The sequence below is a fragment of the Euleptes europaea genome, chromosome 10 (genome assembly GCF_029931775.1).
Source record: "Euleptes europaea isolate rEulEur1 chromosome 10, rEulEur1.hap1, whole genome shotgun sequence".
NCBI classification, from domain to species: domain Eukaryota; kingdom Metazoa; phylum Chordata; class Lepidosauria; order Squamata; family Sphaerodactylidae; genus Euleptes; species Euleptes europaea.
In genome coordinates, this window is record NC_079321.1 from 70,841,399 (window position 1) to 70,867,931 (window position 26,533).

The 26,533-nt window shown below is 42.7% G+C and overlaps 1 protein-coding gene across 1 annotated transcript in view; it reads right to left on the bottom strand.

The window, feature by feature from the left end:
* Positions 1–26,275, bottom strand: part of MAN1A1 (mannosidase alpha class 1A member 1) — a 72,458-nt gene extending 46,183 nt beyond the window's left edge. Inside the window, exons 1-3 of the mRNA XM_056856951.1 lie at positions 25,688–26,275; positions 11,799–11,895; positions 4,654–4,769 (exon numbers count right to left, since the gene is read on the bottom strand). Of these exons, the coding sequence (XP_056712929.1) occupies positions 4,654–4,769; positions 11,799–11,895; positions 25,688–26,275 (801 nt within the window). The remainder of the gene's footprint in view (positions 1–4,653; positions 4,770–11,798; positions 11,896–25,687) is intronic.
* Between the last annotated feature and the right edge of the window lie 258 nt (positions 26,276–26,533).

The following is a 26,533-nucleotide window of genomic DNA, read 5'->3' on the forward strand; positions in this document are numbered from 1 at the left end:
TACTCACCCAAAATTCAAACACATCAGTAGTAACAAATAACCTCTCTTGATCCAATCCCACCATATATACTAAACTCCGCATGGAATAGTGCCAATATCAGATTTTGCATTGAAGTTTAGCTACTTCAGATCATATAAACAGAGCAGCTGGAGACTTCCAGCTTTGTAACTGGTTCTCCATACAAGCCTCTTTCCCCAACTTTGCAGTTGGTTTACTTTCTGTACTTTCACCCACCCTTGCTTAATCACAAAACCGCTTCCTCCTACTTCTGTACTTTTGTTCTCTGCCTGGATCCCCAACTCCATAGTTCAGTGATGGCGAACCTTTTAGAGACCGAGTGCCCAAACTGCAACCCAAAACCCACTTATTTATCGCCAAGTGCCAATACAGCAATTTAACCTGAATACTGGACATTATTGCTAGGGTTGCCAGGTCTCCAGCCACCACCTGGAGGTTGGCAGCCCTAGTAGGGGAAGGGGGAGGGATGGAGAAAGGAAGGAACTGGGAGAGGAAAGAGAATGAAGGAACTGGGGAAGGAAGGAAGAAAGGGGGGAGGGACAGAGAAAGAGAGAAAGAGAGAAAGAGAGAGAGAAAGAGAAAGAAAGAGAGAAAGAGAAAGAAAGAGAAAGAGAGAGAAAGAGAGAGAAAGAGAGAGAAAGAGAGAGAGAGAAAGAAAGAAAGAAAGAAAGAAAGAAAGAAAGAAAGAAAGAAAGAAAGAGGAAGGAAGGTAGGAAGGAACTGGAAAAGGAAAAGGAAAAGGAAAGAGAAGGAAGGAACTGGGGAAGAAAGGATGTAAGGAATGCACACCCGAAGTTCTCCCCCCCCCCTTACTGGCAGCTCTGGGGAGGCAGCGAGGTGACAGCGCGGGACGGCGGAGACGTTGGGCCCCGGCGCGGCAGTATTGGGCACTTGCTGTCGGGGGCAGGGGAGGAGGGGGCGGCGAGAGCGAGGGCGAGTGCGCCAACACTTGTGACCCCGCCAGCCTGCGGGTGACCTTAGGGGGCGGGGAGGGAGAAGGCAGAGGCCACGCAGCCACGCCCAAGCCGGAGGACTCGAGGGTGGCTCCGGCTACCCCACAAGCTTACCACAGGAGTCAGGGACGAGCGTGAACGGGAGAGAGGGGGAGGATGGCGGGAGATGGCAGGCCTTTCTCCGGCGGACGCGTGGCTGTTGAGGGGCCGCCTGGTCCTCCGCAAGCGCCCGGAGGAGGAGGAGGAGGCAGGCGAAAACGGCAGGGGGAGAGGCGCCTGAGGAGGAGGACGATGGCGGCGGCAGCCTGGAGCTGGACTGCTGGGAGCCGCCTGAGGGGGACAAGGAGGAGGAAGGCGGTGAGGAGGAGCTGCTGCTGGAGCCTAGAGGAGGAGGCCCCGCCTCGTTGCTGCTGGCCTCCCCGCCGCCTATCAGCTGTTGCGGGGCAAGAGGGGGGGAAGAGGAAGAAGCCAGCCGCGTGCGTGCGATGCAGGAAGCTGACCTGCCGCCGCACGCACGGTGGGGGGGGGGAACTCAGCTGAGAGAGGGAGGGGCACAGATGACCCAGGAGGCCTTTTGGAGCTCACCCACGCGTGCCGGCAAAGAGGGCTACGCGTGCCGGAAGTGGCACACGTGCCATAGGTTCGCCAACACGGCCATAGTTGGTTATAGTTCTGGACATTTTTCTCTGTCCCACAAATTCCCATCCCAGACCAGTTTTCTCCTTTTCCTGACCCAGATCTCAGCACATCAAACTCTTCTCTTTAGGGCAGGAAATGTATGATTTCCCTTTATTTCTCCCTAGCGCCTCCAGTTGCATGATTAGGCAGCAACCAAGGGCACCACTGATCGGATTGTGCTACTGGGTTGCAATGTTTCATACTCATACTTCCCCTTGCATTTCAGATTCTAGGTTTGTATCTCAGAGTGAAATAAAGACTTGCTTGTCTGATATTCTTTCCACCTTGTCTTGTCTAAGTGTGCTGTGCTAGAAAGGAATCTATGTTTACAACAGACTGCAATGACTCCAAAACTGCCTTGGAATATCTACATTGTTCTACACAGGCAGAGGATGCTGTGCATATGAAGACCTGGCATGGGGACCAATTTCATTAGCAGAGTTCTTACCCCAAAATGGCTACATAAAATTCTATATAAAATTACATCTTCAACTTAAGTGAATTACAGTGTTTTCTGTCTCAGGGTGACAATATTTAGAAAGCCTCCAACAAAAAAGATACAACATGCAGAGTACTTGAGCTGTAGAAGGAATGCCTAATGATTCCTTTTTACCTTCAAGTGGCCAGATACATGCAAGTCATAACAACCAACAGAAGGATCAGATCTAGGGCTCATCTAGTCCAGAATTCTATTGTTAACCATAGCCAGCTAGATACTCTCTATAACCATGGACAGATCTTTCCCCTTTCTAATATGCTGAGCACTGAGAAAGAGGACCACAAACAACACAAGAAGTATCAAGATGATCTGCATCCAGGTGTTTTGGACTACCAGCTTTAGTTCTGACAAGATGATCACCTGCAAGGATTCAAAAGGAAGGGGAAAATCCTATTCCATCCCACATTGGCCACCCCCTCCTCTTGTTGCAGCTCTGTTTACCTGTTCTTCCTCTGTTCCCCACCTGCCTATCAAAGTAATTCCCCTTTTTAGGAAATGGGTAGGTCAAGTTAAGCCTGAACTGCAGTAGCTATTTAAGCCTATGTATAACTTTCTATTTTTTCTGCTCAGGTAGGCCATAATTATTTTTTGTGGTCCTTATGTATTAGTGCTAGCTTAATGATATGCTTTTTGAGAAGTCCAGTGATGCACAAGCAGAAACAGATAGACTTAGCACAGTTCTGCTTGCCCAAGATCTTGTTCAACATCTAGCACATTCTTATTTAATTATAGTGCCCAGAAACTGAATGCACAAGATCTTGCACAAGGGGAAATGCAAGCAGGGATGCAATAAGCTTGACTTAGCTCAAGCAGTTACTGCAGTCTGTTTCTTGGGCTGGATCCCACCCAGGAACTTCACACAGTACTGTCAATGCAGTGGCAGTCTCTCAAACTACAATACTTGAGATATGAAGGCTGGGCAAAAATTGTTATCTCCCCCCTCACACACCCAAAGACTTTTATTTTTTCCAACAGGGAGCAGTGAAACAAAACTCTTGTGGAAAAAAACTATCACATAGCATTTCACTCATTCCAAGCTTCTATGGGGGCATTTTTGGAGAGATAGTCACCAAATTTGCAGCAAGGCTACAAGGAACCCACCTTAGTCAGTCAATGAAGTATGGTAAACTTTGGGACAGCGGGTCCAATTTTATGGGCCAGCAAAGGGGTCACCCCCATCCTCCAGGCATTTGTGAGCCAAGCTGTCCATCGATTTTCAGGTTCAGAATGTCAGGTCCTCACTGAAGTCAGGCTCTTGACATGAGTTCAGGCCAAGTTCTGGCCACAAGTCAAGTCCTTGGTTCTCAGGGCTTTGAAGCTCCTGTGTATACTTTTGTACTGATTGTTTGTACTGATTCTCACAGCTGCAGCGTGTTTTGTCTTCACTCATGGGAATCGCTTATCTCGCTGTTGCCTAGCAATGTTTATCTTACTCTTTTGGACTAGTGTTTTTAAGCAAGTAACCTGTAAGGGGTCTCTATTGCTAACCTCGTCTGCCTGTGTGCAGCCAGTTCTTTTATTTGCCTTTTAGTTCCTAATAAAGTATTACTGCTTCAGATCTACCTGTCTGGATGAGTTTGCTTGAGGGATACTAGAGGCAGAAGCCTGAGACTGACATTAGGTTAGCAATCCTATTTTTGGGCTGAGGCACTGTATTCTCCCCAGCACCATGGGTGATGAGCCGGAGATGAAAGAGCCCGACACCACGAAACTGGTTATCCCTGATAGGGAACCAAGGGAGCCTGATTTGCCGTTGGAGGAACCGAAACCTTTGGGCACGGAAGGAGGAGTGCCCAAGCTTCCAGACGTTCATCTGCGACCATGGTTGGAGTCTCCCCGACCGTGGGTATCTTCACGTGTGAATACCCAGTGTCGTCAGGGAGCGGGCTCCGTCCAGCTGGAGGAAGACTGAGATTTTCCCTTCGACACTTGGATGGGAGTGGTGGGAGGTTCAGAGGAGCCGCCGCTGTGGGGCACGGAACTTCACCAGACGCAGAGGTGGCGGGAGAGAGACGAGGACTATCAACTCCAGGCGCAGAGGTGGCGGGGGAGAGACGAGGACCATCAACGCCTCCAGCACCAAAACCATGAACTGGTCGAACAGGTAACTACGTTGTGGGGCTTGCTGGAGGGATTATGGCAAGAGGTGGACGAGCTACATTGAGCACGCCCTGCTTAACCGGGTGGGGGACCTGGTGTTCCTGTGGGGGGACAGGTCCCACAGGCTCCGCTCTTGCCCCAACTAGTCTCTGTATATATATCCTAGGCACATATGGACAACTTTTACTATCCATTTATAGCTACCTGCTCCTTGCTATTTATTAAGAAATTACTGAGGCTGCCTTTTCAATTCACTATTAGCTTAACACTTGGCATTAATTCTGATCTACTTCTCTCCCCCCATAAAACTTTTGATACATCAAAATTCTTAAACATTCCTCCAGTCACAGCATAACATCCATGTATTTTTATTGTCTAAATTAGTAGAACAGACTAATACTCACCACATCAAAATCTAGATTTTTCTCCACCCACTCTTTGGCTTCTTTAAATTCATCTTTCATCTCCATGATATATAGTGTATCCAAGGCATCTACAATTGTTGCTCCTTGAATATTACCTGAAAAGACACAGCAATTTAACTAGTGATGATTTCTAGATACAGCAACCAGATATCTAATTATACAACTGAGAGTTCTAGTCTTCTTAGACTACCATTTTATTGTAATTATAAAGGTGAATTTACATTTTTTTTATTAGATTATTAGATTTTTTTTAATTCCCAGTTTTCAGTATGCTAGAAACATGCCTCTCAAGCAGCACTGAAATTCTTTTGTCATGCTATAATTGCATCCATTTTACAGTCAATTTCACCTCCTTAAGCCTGTAAATCTAAAGACAAGGAAATTTCATGAAAAAATGCTTGTAATTTCTATATAAACATGCTGTTATGGAGCCTTTCCTTTTAGATTTTCAATCTAAGTTAACATTCACCTTCTTATTTTGTATACAAATATATTGCATGTCATCATAATGATTAAGAGGGGTGTCATATCATAATGATAAAGCTAGCTGTAAGTAAACAAAATAAATGTACAGCATTCCAGTTCTCTAGGGTTGCCAACCTCAAGGTGGAGCCTGGAGATGTCCCAAAATTACAAGTGATCTCCAGATGAGCAAGCTCACTTTCCCTGGAGAAAATGGCTGCTTTCAAGGGTGGATTCCACTGTACTACATCCCTCCCCTCCCCAAATTCCCCCCTCAAATCTCCAGGCATTTCCCAACCCAGGGTTGGTAACCCTATCCCAGTTCTTAAGATTTCTCCTCTAAGTGACCAATTGTGTGTGTTAAGTGCCGTCAAGTTGTTTCCGACTCATGGCGACCCTATGAATCAATGATCTCCAAAATGTCCTATCTTTGACAGTCTTGCTCAGATCTTGCAAATTGAGGACTGTGGCTTCCTTTATTGCGTCAATCCATCTCTTGTTGGGTCTTCCTCTTTTCCTACCATGATTGTCTTTTCCAGTGACTCTTGTCTTCTCATAATGTGACCAAAATACGATAGCCTCAGTTTAGTCATTTTAGCTTCTAGGGTCAGTTCAGGCTTGGTTTGATCTATAACCCACTGATTTTTTTTTTTTTTTTTGGTGGTCCACGGTATCGCTCCTCCAACACCACATTTCAAAGGAATCTATTTTCTTCCTATCGACTTTCTTCATTGTCCAGCTCTCACACCCATACATAGTAATAGGGAATACGATGGCATGAATGAACTTAATCTTGGTGGCCAGTGACACATCCTTACACTTCAGAATCTTTTCTAGCTCCTTCATGGCTGCCCTTCCCAGTCTCAATCTCCTTCTGATTTCTTGGCTGCAGTCTCCCTTTTTGTTGATGATGGAACCAAGGAATAGAAAGTCTTCAACAATTTCAATTTCTTCATTGTCAACCTTAAAGTTGTGTAATTCTCCTGCAGTAATTATTTTTGTCTTCTTGATGTTCAGCTGTAGTCCTGCTTTGGCACTTTCTCTTTTAACTTTCAGCAGTAGTCGTTTCAAGTCTTTGCTATTTTCTGCCAGTAACGTAGTATCATCGGTATATCTCAAATTGTTAATGTTCCTCCCTCCAATTTTCACTCCACCTTAATCTAAATCTAATTCAGCTTTCCTAATTATATGTTCTGTATATAGATTGAAGAGATAGGGAGATAAAACACATCCTTGTCTAACACCTTTGCCAACTGGAAACCATTCCGTTTCTCCATATTCTGTTCTAACTGTGGCCTCTTGTCCAGAGTACAGGTTGCGCATCAAAATGGTCAGATGTAGTGGCGCACCCATTTCCTTTAAAACCAACCATAGCTTTTCATGATCCACACAGTCAAAAGCTTTGCTGTAATCTATGAAACACAAGTTGATTTTCTTCTGAAATTCTCTAGTATGCTCCAGTAACCAAGGGAAATTTGCAATATGATCTCTAGTGCCTCTTCCTTTTCTGAATCCAGCTTGAACATCAGGCATTTCTCATTCCATATACGGTAACAGCCTTTGCTGTAAGATTTTGAGCATCACTTTACATGGTGAGAAATTAATGTGATGGTCCGATAGTTGCTGCATACAGTAACTCAAATATAAATGATCAAGGAGTGCTTGTTATTTGTTCACTGTTGAGTTGTCCTGGTCATGAACAATCCTGAATACTAAATTTTACCAAAACATATGAATAACAAATTTTACCAAAACATATGAACCTTAGAAACACATTAACAGATATTAAAAATGAATGTTTATGCAGAAAATTTCTAATCTGGTACCACTTAAATTATCCTCATCTCTTGAAGTCACAGTAATCAATATAATTGACCTTTTTGTTCATTTTCTGCAGTTCTATCACAAATAAAGGATTTGCCTGACATGCCATGCCCAAACTGTATGAATAAGTGATGCAACTTGCATTATGAGACATTTCAATACACTGAATTTAGGTAAGTAAAAAACTGGAAGGACCTCATGTGCTCAATTTTTAGCTGGGAAGCAACTAAAATATCAATTGACAGCTCTCAATTCTTGGCAAATCTTAAATTCTTAAAATAAAGGGGAAAAAGCATAACCCTAAAGCTCTAGAACACTGAGCACGTGTTCTCTTTTTAAAGAGTGCTATCTTGCTAAGAAAAGCTGATACAGTTTGCTGTACTAGAGATGTCAGGCTCCTGAAATGCACGTTATGCTTTCCAGTCCAAATCACTGCATTTTTCTGACTGCCACCAAAGGATAAAAACCATTAAAAACCAACATCTTTTTATAGTCTTGCATTATTAATGAATAAGCTTTGATAAAATAACTAGAGTAGTCTCCACGTAGGTGGATGGAATGTTAGACCACTGGCACAGTCTCATACTCAAGAAATGAACACTATTACAAAAGGCAAACCAGAAATTTAAGTGGTGCTTATAAAGCAGGGATGGGGAACCTTTTTTCTGCCAAGGGCCATTTGGATATTTATAATATCATTCGTGGGCCATACAAAATTATCAACTTAAAAATTAGCCTGCTATATTCTTGGGTGGTCCTAGCAGCTCCATAGCTAATGACTCTTCTGCAAGGGAAAAAAGGTTCCTTTTCTCAGCAAAACAAACTCACATCCACCTTGAATAGAGGCTATTCCTGTCCACGGGAGGGGGTAGATCACCAGTCTTAGATCCTTCTGAGCTAGAGATCTGCCAGGACCCACGAAGGGCCAGACCAAATGATTTTGCGGGCCTTAAACGGCCCCCGGGCCTGACATTCCCCACCCCTGTTATAAAGGTAGAAAGCAGGAATGTTCCAAAGGGTATGGTAATAAAAAGGAAGATACTCAAACATTCTAATAGTGACTAGTGCTAGATATAAATCCAGGCAAGGATTTGTTCCACAGCATGGCTAAGAATGGAGTTCAGAGAGACAGCGCTCAAACAGAGAAGAAGCATGACATGTTTAAGGAGTTCTAGGAGACTCAGAGGACAACTTTAGGACTTCAGCAACTAATTGTGAACTCCTTCAATGAAAGAGCCAAACCTATTCAATCTTCCAGGGGGATTGAAATCTTACAGATAATACTAGCTATCAAGCATCCTCTTTTAGAGAAATAGTTAAGACAGCCAAACAGAAAGAGCAATGCAGCAAAGGCAGTACTAACCAGGCACCTGCAAATAACTATTTGATTGCTATTGACTATTCCCACTAAGGGATTTCCCAGCAGGAAACAAAGATACACTTTCAGTAAATCTTAACACTCTATAGTAAGATCTGAATAAAGTCTCTCCAAATGTAAACTAATGGCCAAACACCCTCAAAGACCTTATATTTGTTGTGCAACTGCAACCAGAGAGTGAAATAAATAAGTGTGGTGCAATGGTTAAGAGTATCGACTAGTATCTTCCAGATACTATTCGTATACTCACAGCCTAACCTACCTCACAGGGTTGGTTGTGGGGATAAAATGGAAGAGTGGAGAGTGATGTAAGCTGCTTTAGGTCTCCATTGGGGAGTAAGGTGGGGTATAAATGAATTAAATCAATGAATGAATTAAATCAATAAATAAAATAGAAAATAGATTATCAAATGGTACACAAGTTAATGGAGCCAATTTACCCAAAAGGAAGGCAAACTTGAATGTAAGATAAACCCACTAAAAAGCATGAATTTCTGTACAGAACTAACTTGTATACAAAAGATAACCCCTTTTTATGGCATACCTGGAAAACCCCTAGCCTCACTTTTGAATAAATTGTTCTTATTCTGTAGATCTCTTGAATTGTCTTTCACTACATTCTTCTCCAAAACATACCCAAAGTCCTCCAAGAGAAATATGCAAGCTGGCATCATTTAAAGGTCAAAACAAGGTAATCTAATTTTAAAGGAACATAGCACTAATTGGATAAAGCTATTTCATTTACCAATAAATCTTGGAACTGGTTAAGTTGCCAGAAGAAACTGTTATTGGATTTCAAAGAGTTTATCATATTAAATCAGCAGAAGCTATAAATACAAACTACAGTTTATGGTTCTACAATGACATTAAAGTAGCCTATTTCATAATAGCCCTGTGACAAACAAGAGGCTGTCCTGCCCCTGAAAGGAAAAAGCATCCACTCAGCTGTTTCATCTGTGAACCTATGGGAGTGCTGCTCCAGCAACCTATAACCTTTCAAAGTGGGGATGTTATGTTGGAGGGAAGCACAGGATGTAGTTCAGGACCGCATCAGGGAAAGTACAGGTAACAGGTTCTGGTTTTTTTTTTAATTGGCCCTGATTTTTTTTTATAAACCTGCAATAAGCCAAATACCCAAACTGGTAAATATCAGTATTTGGTACTTCATAGAGCATTTTGAAGAGCCATTTGATGCTTGGCAACATCACAACATTTGGGTTAGAATGAACACCAAGCAGACCATGGTTCACTTGCGAATTCCACAAAAGAACTGTATATTGTTGCTTAACACAGAGGTAACACTTAGGCCATAAAAGTGATTCTGCTACTTATTTGCTAGTGATAATTATGAAATCAAAACACGCAGTCATCAGTTTGCACATACTGCCGGAATAAGAATATGGAAAGGAAAATAGCTTTGAAGCATTGTAATAGCTTAAACGAATCCAGCTCCTACTGCCGAAGGTTAATCATGTCCAGCTGCTACTAAACCCTACAGATGGTACAGTTACCAGTGTTCTGGTGTTCACATAGCAGAGCTGTGCTCACCAACAAAACAAGGAGGCAGAAAGCAGAATCTTCTAGTTATCCAAAGAGAAACTTTGAGCCAGTTGAAACATGGTGCGGCACCTAATGTTCCTCTCTCAAATTTCCATGATCAAATCTATGTGTAGTTTGCAATTTCTGTTGCCAATTTCAGTACTTATTAACATGGGCTGAAGTCCAAGAGTGCAAGGCCCCACTGATAAGTTGATTTTTTTTTCAACCTTGACATTTCAGACTACAATTTTTTCAAAGCCTGAGCTGCTAATGAGAAATCCAACAATCAAGATTTCTCTTTGAGTAGCTATATTTAACAATTCAACCAAAAAGCTAATCAAAGAGAGATCTTTTAGGTGACAAAGTTCTGCAAAGGTGTCTTCTGTCATTATGCACACAACTATAAATTTTGATCCTTCTATGCAACAGCCAGCAAGACTTTCAGCTTATGTTTTTTTCAACAGAATTTGCAGAAGGCTTTACTTTGTCTAGCTCTGTGTCAGAGTAGTCTCATAGGACTTGGTTGAAGATTGAGAACAACCACCTTAAAGAGAAAGGTAATGCTTTGTACATGATCATTCAAATCACCACTAATTTGCTGAAAAGTGCTGTGTACAGTAGACCATCGCCATTAGCAGATTTGTAATTTGTGATCCATTTAGTCATAGCCTGATCACATGATGCAGTCTCCAATCTATTTTATTTCTACTGTGTCTCCACCATTATCATTGCATTTTGCAGGAAATTTGGTGGTTTTCTTTCAGGAGCCAGCAGAACCCTGCCTCCTAGCATTTGTGGATTTTGCCATTTAGGGTTATCCCAGGAACAGATCCCCTAAGAATGGCAAAAGTCTACTGCATATAATTTTACATAGGCCCACTGAGGAGGAAGAAACAAGTATGAAAGAGTGAGATGGAAACATGGTTTAGAATTAGGAGCAATGGTCTACCTAGAGTTAATGGGAATAAAACAATTGTATAGAAAACAGACCTGCCACTGATAATAGCCCTATATCATCTTTGTGCTCATAAAGTCTATAGTTGATTAAGTGGGGTGCCATATTGCTACGCTTAAAGCTTTGGGGATTATAAATTTTGGGGATTATAAAGGCAGATTATAAGTATGATAAAAGCTTTCAATCAACCAGTAAGTGGATTAAAAAAATATGATAACATATTTCGCCAGTAAGACAAAAGAAAACAGTTGGGGCTGAAACTGTTGGACAGAAGAAAGAAACAGGCAAAAAGACAGAATGCATGCAAACATCATTGTTTAAGGCAGCAAACAGTGTAAGGAAGTATTTATCCCTAATGAAAGTCACCTCCTGAACTGATCCACGCAACAAGGAAGGGGTTCTGTTGTTGTTGCTGTTGTAATGATCCAAAATTGACCTACCATTTATGGTCCACCAGATACTGAGAATATTCCCCATCAGAGGCCATTTTCCATTTGGAAACACAGTATGGACATTGAAAGCCAAAAATAACAGAACTGAATAATTTCTAACTGTCAAAGCTAGAGGGCACTCTGTACTTACCTTTGCTATACAGATTTGGTATGCTACTATTAGAGTAAGTTACAGAGTTTACCAATTTGTCACTGAATTCTATACTCAAAGTTTTTTAAAGGTGAAATGATATATTTTACTTTACGCTACCTTGAGGGCCCTATAGACCTAAATTAGTGGGATAAAATCCATAATACAATATAATAGCACATCTGGTATTATAGGAATGGTAGCCTCTGTAACTGGGGAACAAAACTGCAATAAGGCAATGGTGCTGCTTTCTTTACATTCAACAATCAACAATTTAAAGAAAGCCCATGTCAAAACAGCTGTTTAAAAGCACATATGCTTCCAATGTGATCTCTAATTTCAAAGCAGTAAATCAGCTCATGTCATTAAGCGCATACTACTTACCAAATAGATTGCTTGAATGTCCTTGTTTTGATATGGGTTTCAGTTCATTTAATCCCCATGCGTAATGTTTATAATTATCCCAGGCATGTTTCATCATCTGGTGGGAAATGAAAGCAGGATTATAATGTTGATTTAACAAGAAACTACTGCAGTAAATAGTATCAAATTTGTACTGTACGCTAAAGAATAATGTGTTTAATTCAATGGGTAATTAAATTCACATCACATTATAGACATAATACCTTAACATTAAACATTATATCATCGTATTGCTGAAATGGTCTTTTAGTTGTAGCATTGAGTCTGTTTTATTCAATTTCATTCCATATTGTTAATTAGGAATTTGTAATGCACACCCATTAATTCTCATTAAGAAGTTTAGCATACAGGATGCTGGTCCAGTTAAAAACTTTCTTCTAAGACAACAAGATTCTGAAGCTAAGATACTACAGCAAAGGTATTTTTATTCATCTGCAACATATTTGCAAAGTTGTGATTGTGTGTGTTAAGTGTCGTCAAGTTGCTTCTGACTCATGAATCAATGACCTCCAAACGTCCTATCATTAACAGCTGTGTCCAGGTCTTGCAAACTGAGGACCAAAAGGTTATCCGGGCTGTGTGACCGTGGTCTTGGTATTTTCTTTCCTGACGTTTCGCCAGCAGCTGTGGCAGGCATCTTCAGAGGAGTAACACTGAAGGACAGTGTCTCTCAGTGTCAAGTGTGTAAGAAGAGTAATATATAATCAGAAAGGGGTTGGGTTTGAGCTGAATCATTATCCTGCAAAAAGTATCAAAGGTAATGTGCTAATTATTGTCCTGTAAGTATCAAGATAATGTGCTAATGAGGGTGTGGTATGCTAATATGGAACCATTGTATCCTGAAGTGATCTGTTAATGTGTGAAATCCAAGGCTAATCTGCATGGCTATTGTGAACTGCAGATTAGCCTTGGATTTCACACATTAACAGATCACTTCAGGATACAGTGGTTCCATATTAACATACCACACCCTCATTAGCACATTATCTTGATACTTACAGGACAATGATTAGCACATTACCTTTGATACTTTTTGCAGAACAATGATTCAGCTCAAACCTCCCCTTTCTGACTATATATTACTCTTCCTACACACTTGACACTGAGAGACACTGTCCTTCAGTGTTACTCCTCTGAAGATGCCTGCCACAGCTGCTGGCGAAACGTCAGGAAAGAAAATACCAAGACTATGGTCACACAGCCCGGATAACCTACAAGAACCAATGAACTCTGACCGTGAAAGCCTTCGACAATATTTTGAGGACCAAAACTTCCTTTATAGAGTCAATCCATCTCATATTGGGTCTTCCTCTTTTCCGGCTGCCATCAACTTTTCTTACCATTATTGTCTTTTCCAGTGACTCTTGCCTTCTCATAATGTGACCATATGATAGCTTCACTTTAGTCATTTTAGCTTCAAGGAAGAGTTCAGGCTCGATTTTAACTAGAACCCACTTGTCTTTTTGGTGGTCCACAGTATCCATAAAACACTCCTCCAACACCACATTTCAAAGGAATCTACTTTCTTCCTGTCAGCTTTCTTCATTGTTCAACCTTCACACCCATACATAGCAATACTATGGCATTAATTAACTTGATCTTAGTTGCCAGTGACACATCCTTACACTTAAGAATCTTTTCTAGCTCCTTCATAGACCAAAGCTAATGTTTGGCAGAGGCATCACTTTGGTTAGCACCTCACTGTTTAAAACTTGAGTATGTGCAGGAAAGGTTAAATGAAAAACAAAGCAATGATTCAGCATATCACTATTAAAGTGAAGGGCAGCTTAAACTCTGGATTTAATCCACACATGTCAGCAAGTTGTAGTGTACCATACTTAAGGCTCTATGATCAGACCTTGGAGTTAGAACAACCAGGAACTACGCACCCTGCAACATTTCAAATGTTTAAATGGAGTTTTTTTCTTGAGTACACCCCCACACATACACAATCGGGGCCCGTTTTCCAAGAGAAGGAGCAGAAAGGAGCTAATTTTTAAAACTTATTCATTGGACAGATGTGATCTATGATGCCTAGACCAAGGCTTTGTTTCATTAGAAATTTCCAACTGACATAAAGAGTTGTCATCAATGGAGCACAACTTTCTTGGCTGCTTCCTCCTGCTGCAGCCCAAAATGCCTCCAAAAACAGCATTTCATGGGGACAGGTGACCCCCCCTTCCAGAAAAGCACTGAGGGATTTAGCCTGCAATGAGGGGTGAACCTGAAGCAAACCCTCCACTGCATCCAATCCCAAGTAAAAATTTGAGAGCAATAACCACGTACAAGATGGCACTTCTAGCCTCCACCATAACTATGTATCTAATAGCCACATGTGGCCCTATCTGTAATATCTAAATCGGGGCCACAGTGACAGAACAGAGACTTTTCTCCAAACTTGGGATAACCCCCAGGCTTGCAGAAAAATCCTACAGCTGCTAAAGGGGGCGGGGGCGGGAGTGACGGAAAGGGGGTTAATCTGCAGCAAGCTCACAGAAACCAAGAATGGGCAGAGCCAAAAAGCTGACACACTGAGGGAGAGAAGGGATTCGAAGCTTGGTCACCAGCCTGAGAGGAAGCTGAGATAGCTTCTGAGCTGGGGAGAGAGACTGAGAAGAAGTGTGACTGTACTCTGTGAACCTCAGGGGTTCCATAAAGCCTATTCCGGATGCAGGGTGGTGTGGAGGATTACTGCCACTGGTGGTGGGGTAGTCAGTGAGAACTGGAAGAGGGATCTTTGGGTATTTCCCCATACTTCTGGGAGTTCTCGGAGGAGAAAGGGGTTTCAAAGACCCTTCACTCCTGTTAGCCAGGCTGGGAACAGAGTCTGTGGAACGGAGTTCTGAGTAACAGTTCTGAGGGACAGAACAAAGCTTGAAAACTAAGAACTGAAGGGACTTAACTTGAGAAACATCTAAACTAAAGACCATCTGAGTAAAATCTGAACTAACCTATCTCTCTGAAGTAATCTTGTGTAAATATACGTGACTTTGAGTTCTCCCTACAATTCTGCCTTTTCCTTAAAACCCATCTTGTGAGTTCTGTTCAATAAACTTCCCTGTTCTGTTTGTTAAAGTTAAGAAGCCTCTTGTGTCAAATTTCTCTCTGAGGTGAATACAGAGTGTGGGACTAGAGGAGAAGAAAAATAATCTCCTCACAATACGCTCAGGCCAACGCTTTCCCTCAGCATATTCAGTCAGGCAGATATGAAAGAGGGTAAAAAGAGGGGTGCGTCATAGGGGTTAACAAAAAAGTAACCCCAAAACAGAGAACAGGTGACTGTGCAAGTGCAGAGAAGTTGTCAGCGAGGGCATCCAGTCGGGCCTCGGATAAGCGAGCCTCGTCTCCTTCCCACCCACCCCCGTTCTCATTCCTTTGCTCGCCAGGCATTAGCTCTTCAATAGAGATCCGCTGTGAGATCTCTGGCGCCACGGAACAATGCCTGGGAGCCCAAGAGATCACCCGGTCGTTTGCTAGTCAATTTCACCAGGAGGTTTAGTTGAGGGTAATCACCAGCGAACACTTCCTTATTGACACCTTGTATCCTTTCACATTCAAAGCAACTCTGCTACTCCTCACCCTTTCATGTCCTACCTTTGATGTAATCAATTGTATTGTATGTTCCCTATAAATATGACCAGTGTTTCCCCCATCTGTATTCTGGCCATAAGTCTGTATAGACCTACTGAACCCGTTTGCTTTCTTAATAAAACTTTAAACGTCTGGAGTGAAGTTTACTATTGCTGAAATGCAACGAGGTACTGAAGTGCTCTCTGAATGCAGGCAGGCACACGAGGAGGAGGGTGGGAGGAAAAGACAGACTATCACATGCTGCCAGGCTGCTGCGGGCAATGATGATGAGGAAGATGGCGATGAGGCTGCCAGCAGCTCTTGTTGCTGCCATCCCCCTTGCCCATGTTTCAGGTAAGCAGAGAAGAGTCTCGGCTCACCCCCACTGGAGGAGGTAAGGGGGAGGAGCAGCCATGGTGGTTCACCCCTCCTCAGGCAACAATGACACAGCCGGGCAGAACCCACTGCAGCTGCCCTCCTTCACCTTGCAGCTCAGGCAAGTGGGGAAGGAGGCGGCGGGGGGGGGGAGCCACAGCCACCTCCAACCGCCCTTCCACTGATGCAACGAAGAATCACCCCCCACAGCTTCCCAGCAAACAACACTCCTCCACTGGCTGGATGCAAGCAGGGGAGGGGGAGGTCAATATGGTTGGTCTAAGCCTGGGCTAGAAGGGGGAAGGATGGCAAGGGGACTGATGAGGGAGACAGAAGCAAGGGGGCATGAGTGACAGGGAAGAAGGGGTAGAGGGAGACACAAAGTGAGGGGGGCATGACTGAAAGAAAAGTGTGGGGAGGGGGAGGAATTAAAGGTAGGGGGAATGGTATGTCCCCTCCCCACAAGTACCTTTCAGGTCCCCACTTGTCCTTTCCTAATTGCAGACTAGATATTAGGCTACTGCCTTAGCATGACAGCCATATTTGTTTTTTAAGAACTCTGGTGGGGTAGAAAGTGCTTTGTTCATTTTTTCTTGCTTCTAAATGCTTTGAAAATCCTCACATTCTTTGAAAGCTTTTGACTCCTCTTTTATGACTGCCATCGCAGGGCCAAACTGCACATTTTGCTGGGGATCCATGATCAGATTACCCAAACCATAATATAGTCTTTTAAAGCACCTATGTGCTCCACCCCATCCACCACATTGGGGCTGTAAACATTTAACCACATCTGTACTCAAAACGTTTGTACTCTTCCTCTTCCCAAACCAATTAACCACCTGATGTTCTTCTAACATAACATTTAGAAGAAGTATACCATTTAAAAGAAAGTATGCCATTTAAAAGAAAGTATGCCATTTAAAAGAAAGTATGCCATTTAAAAGAAAGTATGCCATTTAAAAGAAAGTATGCCATTTAAAAGAAGCTGTTTCAAGACCATGCATTGTAGAAAACAGATACACTTATTAAAAGCTATTTCCCAAAATCAATGCTACATACTTACACTATGCAACATATTTACCTATTCTTTGAACACTCTGTCATTTTAAGTTTCAGGTATCGTATGACAACACAACAGACAGAAGTTCTCTTAAGCCAGGATGGTAAGCAGTATATGCATTTTATCTGAAAGAGTTTAAGAACTACTCTTTGTTATATGTTCATCCAATTCTGGAAATGAGATCTGGACAGAGGTTTACAATATCCATAGGGGTTCTCTCTGCTGGACAAAAATACTAGTTCGGTAAATCTTCAGCACTCTCCCATTTTAGGATTTAGTAAAACACATGTGTGTGAAAAATTTGACTGAAGAGCTGTTTACAAGACAAGTTCCGATTTGTGAATGCCAGTCTTCCATCATAATTCCCTGAAACACATCAAAAACTAGACCTGGACCACATATGGGTTGAACATTCCCATGGTAATATAATTCCTGGCCTGTTTAGAATGACAGCTGTTAGCAGTCAAATGCCAAGTTCACACCTGTCAAACAGGGAGCAGACTGAGACCAGCTTTTCACATATGCTAAATTAAACAATTTTGAGGGGGTGACTGATTATGGCTGAAGTCTAAAGATCGATTAAACAAAAATACTTGCTTAAGTGGTCTGAGGAGCAACCCGAAACAGGTGATACAGTATATTTTAATATATCCCATGGTACCGGGGATCCAGTTCTGAGAGCTCCCTCCACCTAGTTACTAATTGCTACTCCTGAGGCTACAGAGAGAAAAGGAAGCAGGCAGGCATTTTTGTCTACTAAACTTGGATCTGGATCCAGCTAAGATATCTGTCTTACAGTAGCTAGACCCTCCTACTGTGCCTGGACTGAGGAGTGATGCCAGCACGGGGTAGTGTTTAGGGCTGTCAGACTAGGATCTGGAAGACCCACATTTGAATGTCGCCTCAGCAGTGGAAGCTTGCTGGGTGACTTTGGGCCAGTCACACACACTCAGCCTAAACTACCCACATGGTCGTTGCGAGGATAAAATGAAGGAGAGGAGAACAATGTAAGCTGTTTCAGGTCCCCATTGGGGAGAAAGGCAGGTTATAAGTGAATAAATGTCAAAGTCCTTTTGACTGCCACAAGAACTTTGGATCAGACACACACTAAGAGGACTATGATTCCCTAGTGCATGTGGGCCTGATTTTGAGGGGGACCAGAATGCATGAAGATGGGAGCAGTGGCAGAAGCCACTTCTCATGAACCACAGCCCAGTTCCTCATTAAGTCCATGAAAGCCTGGGGAGCATGCAAATCCCAGAGCACGCCGGTTCCAGTCCTCAAACTTTGATGTGTGAATCAAACCTCACTATTTTATCAACTGCTTTAAACTGCTATAAGCCACCTGAAAAACCTCGGGAGGGGGGAGAGAGACCAGTATAAATTAATATAGATACGGAAAGCTATGTTATTCATCTCCCCCTCTCTCACACACACAAAACCGGCAGTCTTTCACTGAGATCTTACAGGCTATCCATTTCAATACTTTGGGGTTTTTTACTAGAAAAAAAGCCAGTTTATCACCCGTTTCAGTAAAAAAAAAAAAGGCATTGGTGGTGAGAGTCATGAAAAATGCATCTGTTGCAAGCAGAGTCCACTGCTTTCTCAACAGTTAAAATGCAAACTAACCCCCCCAAGAGCCACTGTGACTCAACTGACAAGAGACGCAGATCTATGATCAGATACAAGCAGTACAACAGCAATTTTGTTACAGTTCCACTGCAAGAACACTGCAAAAAATCCAAGTTTACTTTGTGAAATAAAGTATAAGAACTAAAGAGCTCCAAATGTAGCCATATAATTATGGCTATGTCATTTAGTAAAAATTGTGTACTTGGTCAAGAAAAAAAAATGTTTCAGCAAAATCTGCATTCGAAAGACCTGAATTTTCTACAGAGTGGAGTAGAGGGTGTTCAATACAAGGGTTCATGCACTTCCTTTAAAAAATACCCATAGGAAACCTTGCTGTACAATCAAGTCCATTTGATAAGGATCCAAGGTCAGCAACAGCTCTACAGTCATTTTCATACGTCATGTAAGTACGTGTACTTAAGTATCAGACCTACTTGCTGAGGTCAATCACAGTTAAACAAGGCATGTTAAAGTTATGCATTTGCTGTTGCAACCATGTACTTATTTTAATAAAAATGTGCTCCACTAGCACAGCTGTACTACAAATACAACCAGAGCCTGTTCAGCTGATTGCAGTTGAGCCAAAACCCGATTTAGTAGTTTAAGATTTCATATGGTTATTGCATAGGTCTGATGATGATACATGTTTCACAATGCAATGTGTTAACGATAAACTCTGAATTTATTGTTAGCCATGCTAATACTGAAACTACTTTGTTTTTAATCTTGAAGGGTTACATACGGAGTGCATTTCTCAGAGCTGCAGATGGGTGGTGAACAAGAACCACATAAGCAAGTCCCTCCTTTCATGCAACAGAACCAGCTAAACAATATTTTAATAATTATTCAGCAGTTATCCATGCAGAAATTAAAAAGCTGTGTCAGAGTGTTTGCATGTATGTATGTATGGATGTATGTGGATTTTAGTCAGCAAAACACTAATTCATTAACCACTGTTAATTTCTTAATGCAACATTCACTTCTGAAATCATGCAGTTGTAAGGCTGCCAGATAGAAGCCTTTAATGTCGGATTCTGACTCTTAAATCAGTGGATCAAGAACAATGTGAAGTACTGCAGCATGTCTCTAAAAAAGAATGCTGAAGAATCTCTCATGCTAGGTATTACCATATTTTTACTAAACAGTTATATTCCTAGACTTCCATGCAATTAAAACAATACCATATTATAACACTGTTCCTAAATGATTTTAAACTTGAATTATTTTTGGTGGAGTAGCCAGTAAGTGGTAATTCAATTCTGCTACTTTATAACTAGATACTGCAGAATCAATTTTCCTCTGCATACATACACCTGGAAAAACACCCTGTACAATTCAAGTCTACAAAGTGCTTCCGTTCCTATTACAAAGCTGAGTACCAGGAAGCTGTTTTTATTTATAATGTATTTGCTCCTATAACCTGAAATTTGGTGTTTTAATTCCCAGCAGAAAGCCAGCCTATTGAGAAAACATACGTAAAAAAATCCAGCATTTTGTATACAAGATGTGTTATCATGCATGGTAAATAATTTGGATTTTTTAAAAATTATGGTGCAATAATAAGTAATAATACTTGGGCCAGAACAAACTCCAGGAAGACATAGTAAATACTTGATGCTGTTGTAGGAAAGATGGCCAGACTTTAAAGACTGAGTAAATCCACTGATAAATTATGCCACGAAGTAACCAAGCCTTGGAAAAGCGTAACTGTTGAACTGTGGCCACTGCTCAGCATTTGGCATATATGTTGTTTTGGTATTCTTTGGAACACAATGCCCTTTTAGCACCTTGATTTTTTTCAGTGTTTTCATGACAACCAAATATATCTATCACTAGAGAATGGGTTCTCTACAACAATCATAGGTTCATTTACTTATAAGTCTCACAAAATCCAGTGAGACCGATTTCCAAGTATACACAGCCACACCCTTTAGACAGTTATATATAAAATTTTTTAGAATCATTAAGCTATATTTAAGATGTTTTGACTATCATTTATTCATGAGTTTTATCAAACCAGATCTGTACCACGTGTCTTGTGCCACACAGTTGGCCAAAAGTAAACTTCCCTAGAGTGCTTTGCTCTTCCCACCTGCAACACTCATCTATGTCTTTAGATTATGCATTTTACAACATTATGCTTTGGCTGCAATTCTAAGTTTTGTTTGTTTAAACTAAGAAGTCCTATTGAACTCAGTGGTGACACGAACAGAATGAGGCTTTCAAGGCACTTTCATTATGTGTTTCAGGTGTTTAAATGGTATATTTGAAAGAAAAGGCACAAAAAAGCATTCTATAGACGTGTTGGTAAGATGCAGTCAAGAAAAAGCAGAAAGTTGCTTGAGCAGTTATCCACAGTGCAAGAAACTTCACATTTTATGATGAAGTTGAAGCTCAAAGCAATGGTTTATAAATTAGAAGTTGCCATAAAAAAGGTACAGACCTACAATTTAGTATGTTTGCAGGAAACATTAAAGACAAGCTACATACAAAAGCAAGGAATACGACTCCAACAGAAATACCATTACCATAGACATGCACAAAAAAGGAGAGAAAAGCCTGTTAACAATGCTATTCTAAAAATAAAAGATAGTTTGAAACTTGTCTCTGTCAGTATAAGACTTGAGAACAGAAAATGAAGGGACATGTGAGGATCTCTAGAAATAGGAAACCTGAGACAATCTCTTAACATTCTGACAGAGCTGTAATCCATAGTAAAGCAACAACTTTATACACATGATCACACATAGCATTGGGCTGTAGTCCTTGCAAACTGCGGCACAAGAAAAGTTCCATTTTAAATCCCTTTAAGCTCACCAGGTCTTATTGCATATGAAGTTGTTTTATTGAGTCAGACTCTCAGTTCATCTAGTCCAGTACTGTGTACTTTGATGTAATAGCTTTCCAAGGTCTTTCCTTTACTTCCAAGCTGAGGAGTAGGCTGTAAGGTAGCTGTTGTACTGCATTTCTTTCGTCACCATCTAAACTAAGTATATTAATCGCACGCTCTCAACCTTTGAAAGAGCAGTTTTCACTCACTTCAAGGCCACCACCAGAAATTAGCTCAGCTGCATCTTAATTTCATGCTTCTCCTGATTCCACAACCTCTAGGGTAGATATGGCAGAAAGAATAGCCTGGAGGTCACTATGGAAATTCAACAAGTGCTAAATAATGATTTCTTCAACATTGGACTGACTACCTATATCACCTGTAAGTCATAGAAATCTTCCTAGGTTCCATGCAAACATGCACAAAAGATGACCCAAAGAAGCAGACATAAATAGGTGAGCTGCTGCCAGGCAGCAAACACCTTGGGGAATCTCCTGTCAGATATTTGATAGTTCGGTTACACTTCATAGTCAACACACTATGGATACTGTGTAATTTTATTATTCTTTTGTTTTAGTGCTCACCTCCCTTTCTTCCTTTTTTCTCTTGCTACAAATATATTCAATATCAATGATAGTGTTACATTGCTTGCAAAGTATCTAATTGTACATATGATGCTGTTTCTATTAAAGTGTTTGATGATTAGGTATGAAGAACAAATTGTTACAACAATACTCAGGGCATAATTTCAGAATATTTGGTAACACATTCCTGAGGTAGTGCTTGGGCTTGCGGACATCTGCATACAAAAGTGTATGTTGATCAAAGGATTACTATACTAAATATCAAAGGATTAAATACTAAATATCAGAAAAAAGTACAACAGGTACGATGCTTTGTACCACTGTCATCTTGGAGATGAACTTAAGGCTAAAGCATTGAGTCTATTCCACAAACAATTTGGAATGAGGCTAAAGAGCCATTTTGCCCTCATCACACAAGAATGAAGAACAGGTAAAACACAGATGTGTGAAATCATACCCTGGTAATTACAAGCCTGATGTGTCACCTAAATAGACACTGATAACAGTAGCTGTTTTGATCTTAAATGTAATTAGATGATTTACTGAGAGAATCATACCTGTAACAGGGAAGCCTAGTGTAGAGATCTGAATAGCATGATCTAACCATATTTTAACAAAACATAACTTTAAAATCTGATTAGGTATACATATTACCAGATTGCCTTTCATGAAAATACTTTCAAGAGGGTAGCCATGTTGGTCTGCAGTACAAGAGCACAGTTTTGAGTCCAGCAGAACGTTAAAGAGCAACAAGATTTCCATGGTGTAAAGCTTACAAGTATCAAAGCTCACTTCCTCAGATACCTGACAAATTGAGCTTTCACTCTTGAAAGCTATACCCCAGAAATCTTGGTCTCTTAAGGTGCTACTGGACTTGAATGTTGCTTATGTTACTAGGGGTGGATGGAACAGGCCACTACTGCTGTATGTAGCTACCAGAATATTTTAATCAGAACTGCTATTACTAGTATGAGATCTGGAACTCTCTTCTCTAGAATCAGAGAGTAAAGCACTCTGCAAAGAATACTACTGGATCACACAAAGTTTACACAAACCACCAACCTTTCACCACCAAGCAGAAATCAAAATATTGTCAAAGGCTTTCACGGTCAGAGTTCATTGGTTCTTGTAAGTTATCCAGGCTGTGTGACCGTGGTCTTGGTATTTTCTTTCCTGACGTTTTGCCAGCAGCTGTGGCAGGCATCTTCAGAGGAGTAACACTGAAGGACAGTGTCTCTCAGTGTCAAGTGTGTAGGAAGAGTAATATATACTCTTGACTAACAAAGACTACAGTCCACAATAGCCATGCAGATTAGTTTTGGATTTCACACATTAACAGATCACTTCAGGATACAATAGTTCCATATTAACATACCACACCCTCATTAGCACATTATCTTGATACTTACAGAACAATGATTAGCACATTGCCTTTGATACTTTTTGCAGGACAATGATTCAGCTCAAACTCCCCCCCTTTCTGACTATATATTACTCTTCCTACACACTTGACACTGATAGACACTGTCCTTCAGTGTTACTCCTCTGAAGATGCCTGCCACAGCTGCTGGCGAAATGTCAGGAAAGAAAATACCAAGACCACAGTCACACAGCCCAGATAACCTACAAGAACCAAAAAAGCAGAAATCTTTCTCCTTCATGTCAATTTTATGGACCACTTCACATGCTATACAAGGAAATTCATACCACAATTAATTTGCAACAGTGTCTTCCCTCACTGAATACTCATGATGTTCCACATGCTTATTTTATAAGTTTCTACATACATGCTTTGCATGTAAGAATTATTACACATCAAGTTCTTTCTCTACATTTATAAAGTTTTTAAAAGTTTACTGGGTGAGACAGCAAGGTAGACTTCCATTCCACCCTCAATCAAGAATGTTTAAATAAATGGCATAAAGGTTACTCCACCATTAAAATCCAGTTACAGCAGTGAGTACATTTCCTGTTTTCTCCAGCATAGAAAAATACTGAATCTGAAGAAGTGAGCTGTGACTCACAAAAGCTCATACCCTGCCAGAAATTTTGTTAGTCTTTTAAGGTGCTACTGGACTCTTGCTCTTTTCCACTGCTATACAGAAATACTGTTACTGCAAAAAAAAGCTTCCAGGAGGAACTCTGAGAAAGAATGATCAGATCAAACACTGAGCACTGCAAAGGGGTATGCTTAACAGAGGACCACTAATATAATGAAGCCTAAGAGGTCCAGTGTTAATTACATCATTTTGTGACAATGGTTTCTAAATACAAAAACACAATAGCTAACTTGACAAGTCTTGTTATTCGCCTTGATAAGTAGAAGTAGTATTTCACTTAGGGAATTAAGTAACAGATTTCAGCAGGCTTTCATTCCAGTATGCTTTCAGCATCAGACTCTAAAGCGCCACTTGCTTGGGGGGGGGGGGGGGGGAAGCAGGCACATATCTTCTGGCAGAAAATGCAGAAATATTTTGCTGGCAAAAACATCAAAAGACGGTTTTCCCACCCTTGCAGTGTGTGCTTTCGTGAGTATTTCAAGTGCGCACGGCACCACCTTTCCCCTTATCTTTTTCTTAACGGTGGCTCTCCGAAACAAGGCTTAGGGAAGCAGAACTCTCCTCATTTGTCTTCACATTTTGGTTTTGCAGATAGATCTGGGACAGGGGTGGATCAGGCCACTTAAAAAAAAAAAACAAAACTGCCAACTGCTGCGGAGACCTTGCCATCAGAAGTGCAAAGCCATGGGTCGTGACACGTGTTCTCATCTCTCCCTTTAAGAAGTTTCCGCTGCCTGTCAAGCGCTGCCCTAACCACGTTTACAGAGCGGCTCCCGAGAAAGGCAGCGGCGAAAGCGCCGCAGAAAGGAACGCGGGATCGCGAAGGTCGCTCGGCTAAGCGGGAGGACAGCACTACTTTTCGTGCTCGTCGCGTCTGTTCATCCCAGTTCTTCGGAATACCCCCTCCATGTGGTCTGCCTGCCTATACATATTATCTGACAACTCCTCGTCTCTGTAGAGCTTTTTGCTTGGCTAGATTGAATGCTAACCCTTCTATGGTAATGCAGGGCAGAATTCTGAATATACCATACTCAGACAGGATTTGTCCTTGCACTTCTGGCTCTATTGACCCATTAGCCCAGGCCCTTTTGGAAGGCCGCTTTTACGAGGAACTTCGATCGCACTATATTTGCCCCCTTTTAATATACAAATCCAATGCCTCTGTGACTGACATAATGCCTTTTTTACTAAGCGACAGGGACCCCGAGGCTACATGGTCAGTGGCCAGATTTGTTTCAGTCCTTATGTCCCTCCAACACTAGATCAATGCTGCTCAAGATCAATGGATCAAGGAGCTTCTAAGGCACTGGTTCCCAACCAGGGGTCCGTGGACCCCCAGGGGTCCGCGAGAACTAAATTAAGGTCCGCGAAACAAAGTTATAAACCCATAATAAATTAATATTTTCAATTAAAAGTTCTCTATTATAAAATATATATATTAAAATATAATTCTAAGTTTAATGTTTAACTAACCGTTATGATTAAAGTTTATTTTTAAAATTCCCGAAATATTTATTTTGAACCTTGGGGTCCCTGCACTGAACAAAAAAGTCCTAGTGGTCCCTGGTCAAAAAAAGGTTGGGAACCCCTGTTCTAAGGGATAAAAGGAAGGCTAAGCGGGAGGGGTCGGGCGGGCGATGCACGTGAGGAGGCAACACGCGGAGGGAAAGAGGGGTGGGGGGAGACCCGCGCCCGGGTGCGGAAGGGCAGGGCAGGGCAGGGCAGGGCGGGCCACCAACCTCTCTGATCTTCGCCCGCTTCTGCCGGACGAGGGGGTCGGCGGGCTCCTCGCCGGCGGCTCCCGGGGGCTGGCGGAAAGGCCGGGGGGGCAGCTCCGCTTTCTGGCGAAAGCGGCTCTTGTCGCGGTCGATGTCGCTGCGGATCTTGCCGGGGGGCTTCCGGAGGGTCTCCTTGGCCTCCCGCAGCGCCCGCTCGTGGTCCTCGCGGATGCGGGCCAGGTGCGCCGCCGCCCAGCTGCTGCTGCTGGCGGCGGCGGGGGGCTGCGGGGCGCGCGGCTCCCCCGGGGCGGGCGGCGGAGGCGACGGCGGCTGCTGCTGCTGCTGGAGGGCGGCGGGGTGGAAGAAGACGTGGCTGAGCAGCTTGGGGGAGTCGGGCAGGAAGAAGATGGCCCCGAAGCAGAGCGTGATGAAGGCGCTGAAGACCAGCAGCAGCGCGAACTTCTCCGTCAGGCGGAAGGCGCCGCCGGGGCCGGGGCCCTTGCGCGGCCCCGACCCGCCCAGCGCAGCCCCCCCGCCTAGGGCGGCGACCCCCGAAGGGCCCGGCCCGGCGGGGCCGCTGAACAGCGGCAACAGGCTGCCGGCCGGCATGGGTCAGCGGCGCCGCTGCGGGGAGGCCCGGCCAGCGCCCCCCCCCCCCCGGGCCGGCCAACCAAGCTCCGCGGGCCGCCCAGGGGTGGCTGGAGGGGGGCGGCCGCAACCCGTGGGCCGGCCGGGCAAAGAAGGGAGCGGGGCGCCGGCTCGGTCAGCCGCTGCCCATGCCGGCGCCTCGGCAGGGAGGAAGGACGGCTGGCACCGCCGGAGCCAGCGACGACGACGACGCCGCGCAGGGAAGCCCCGTCCTCTCCG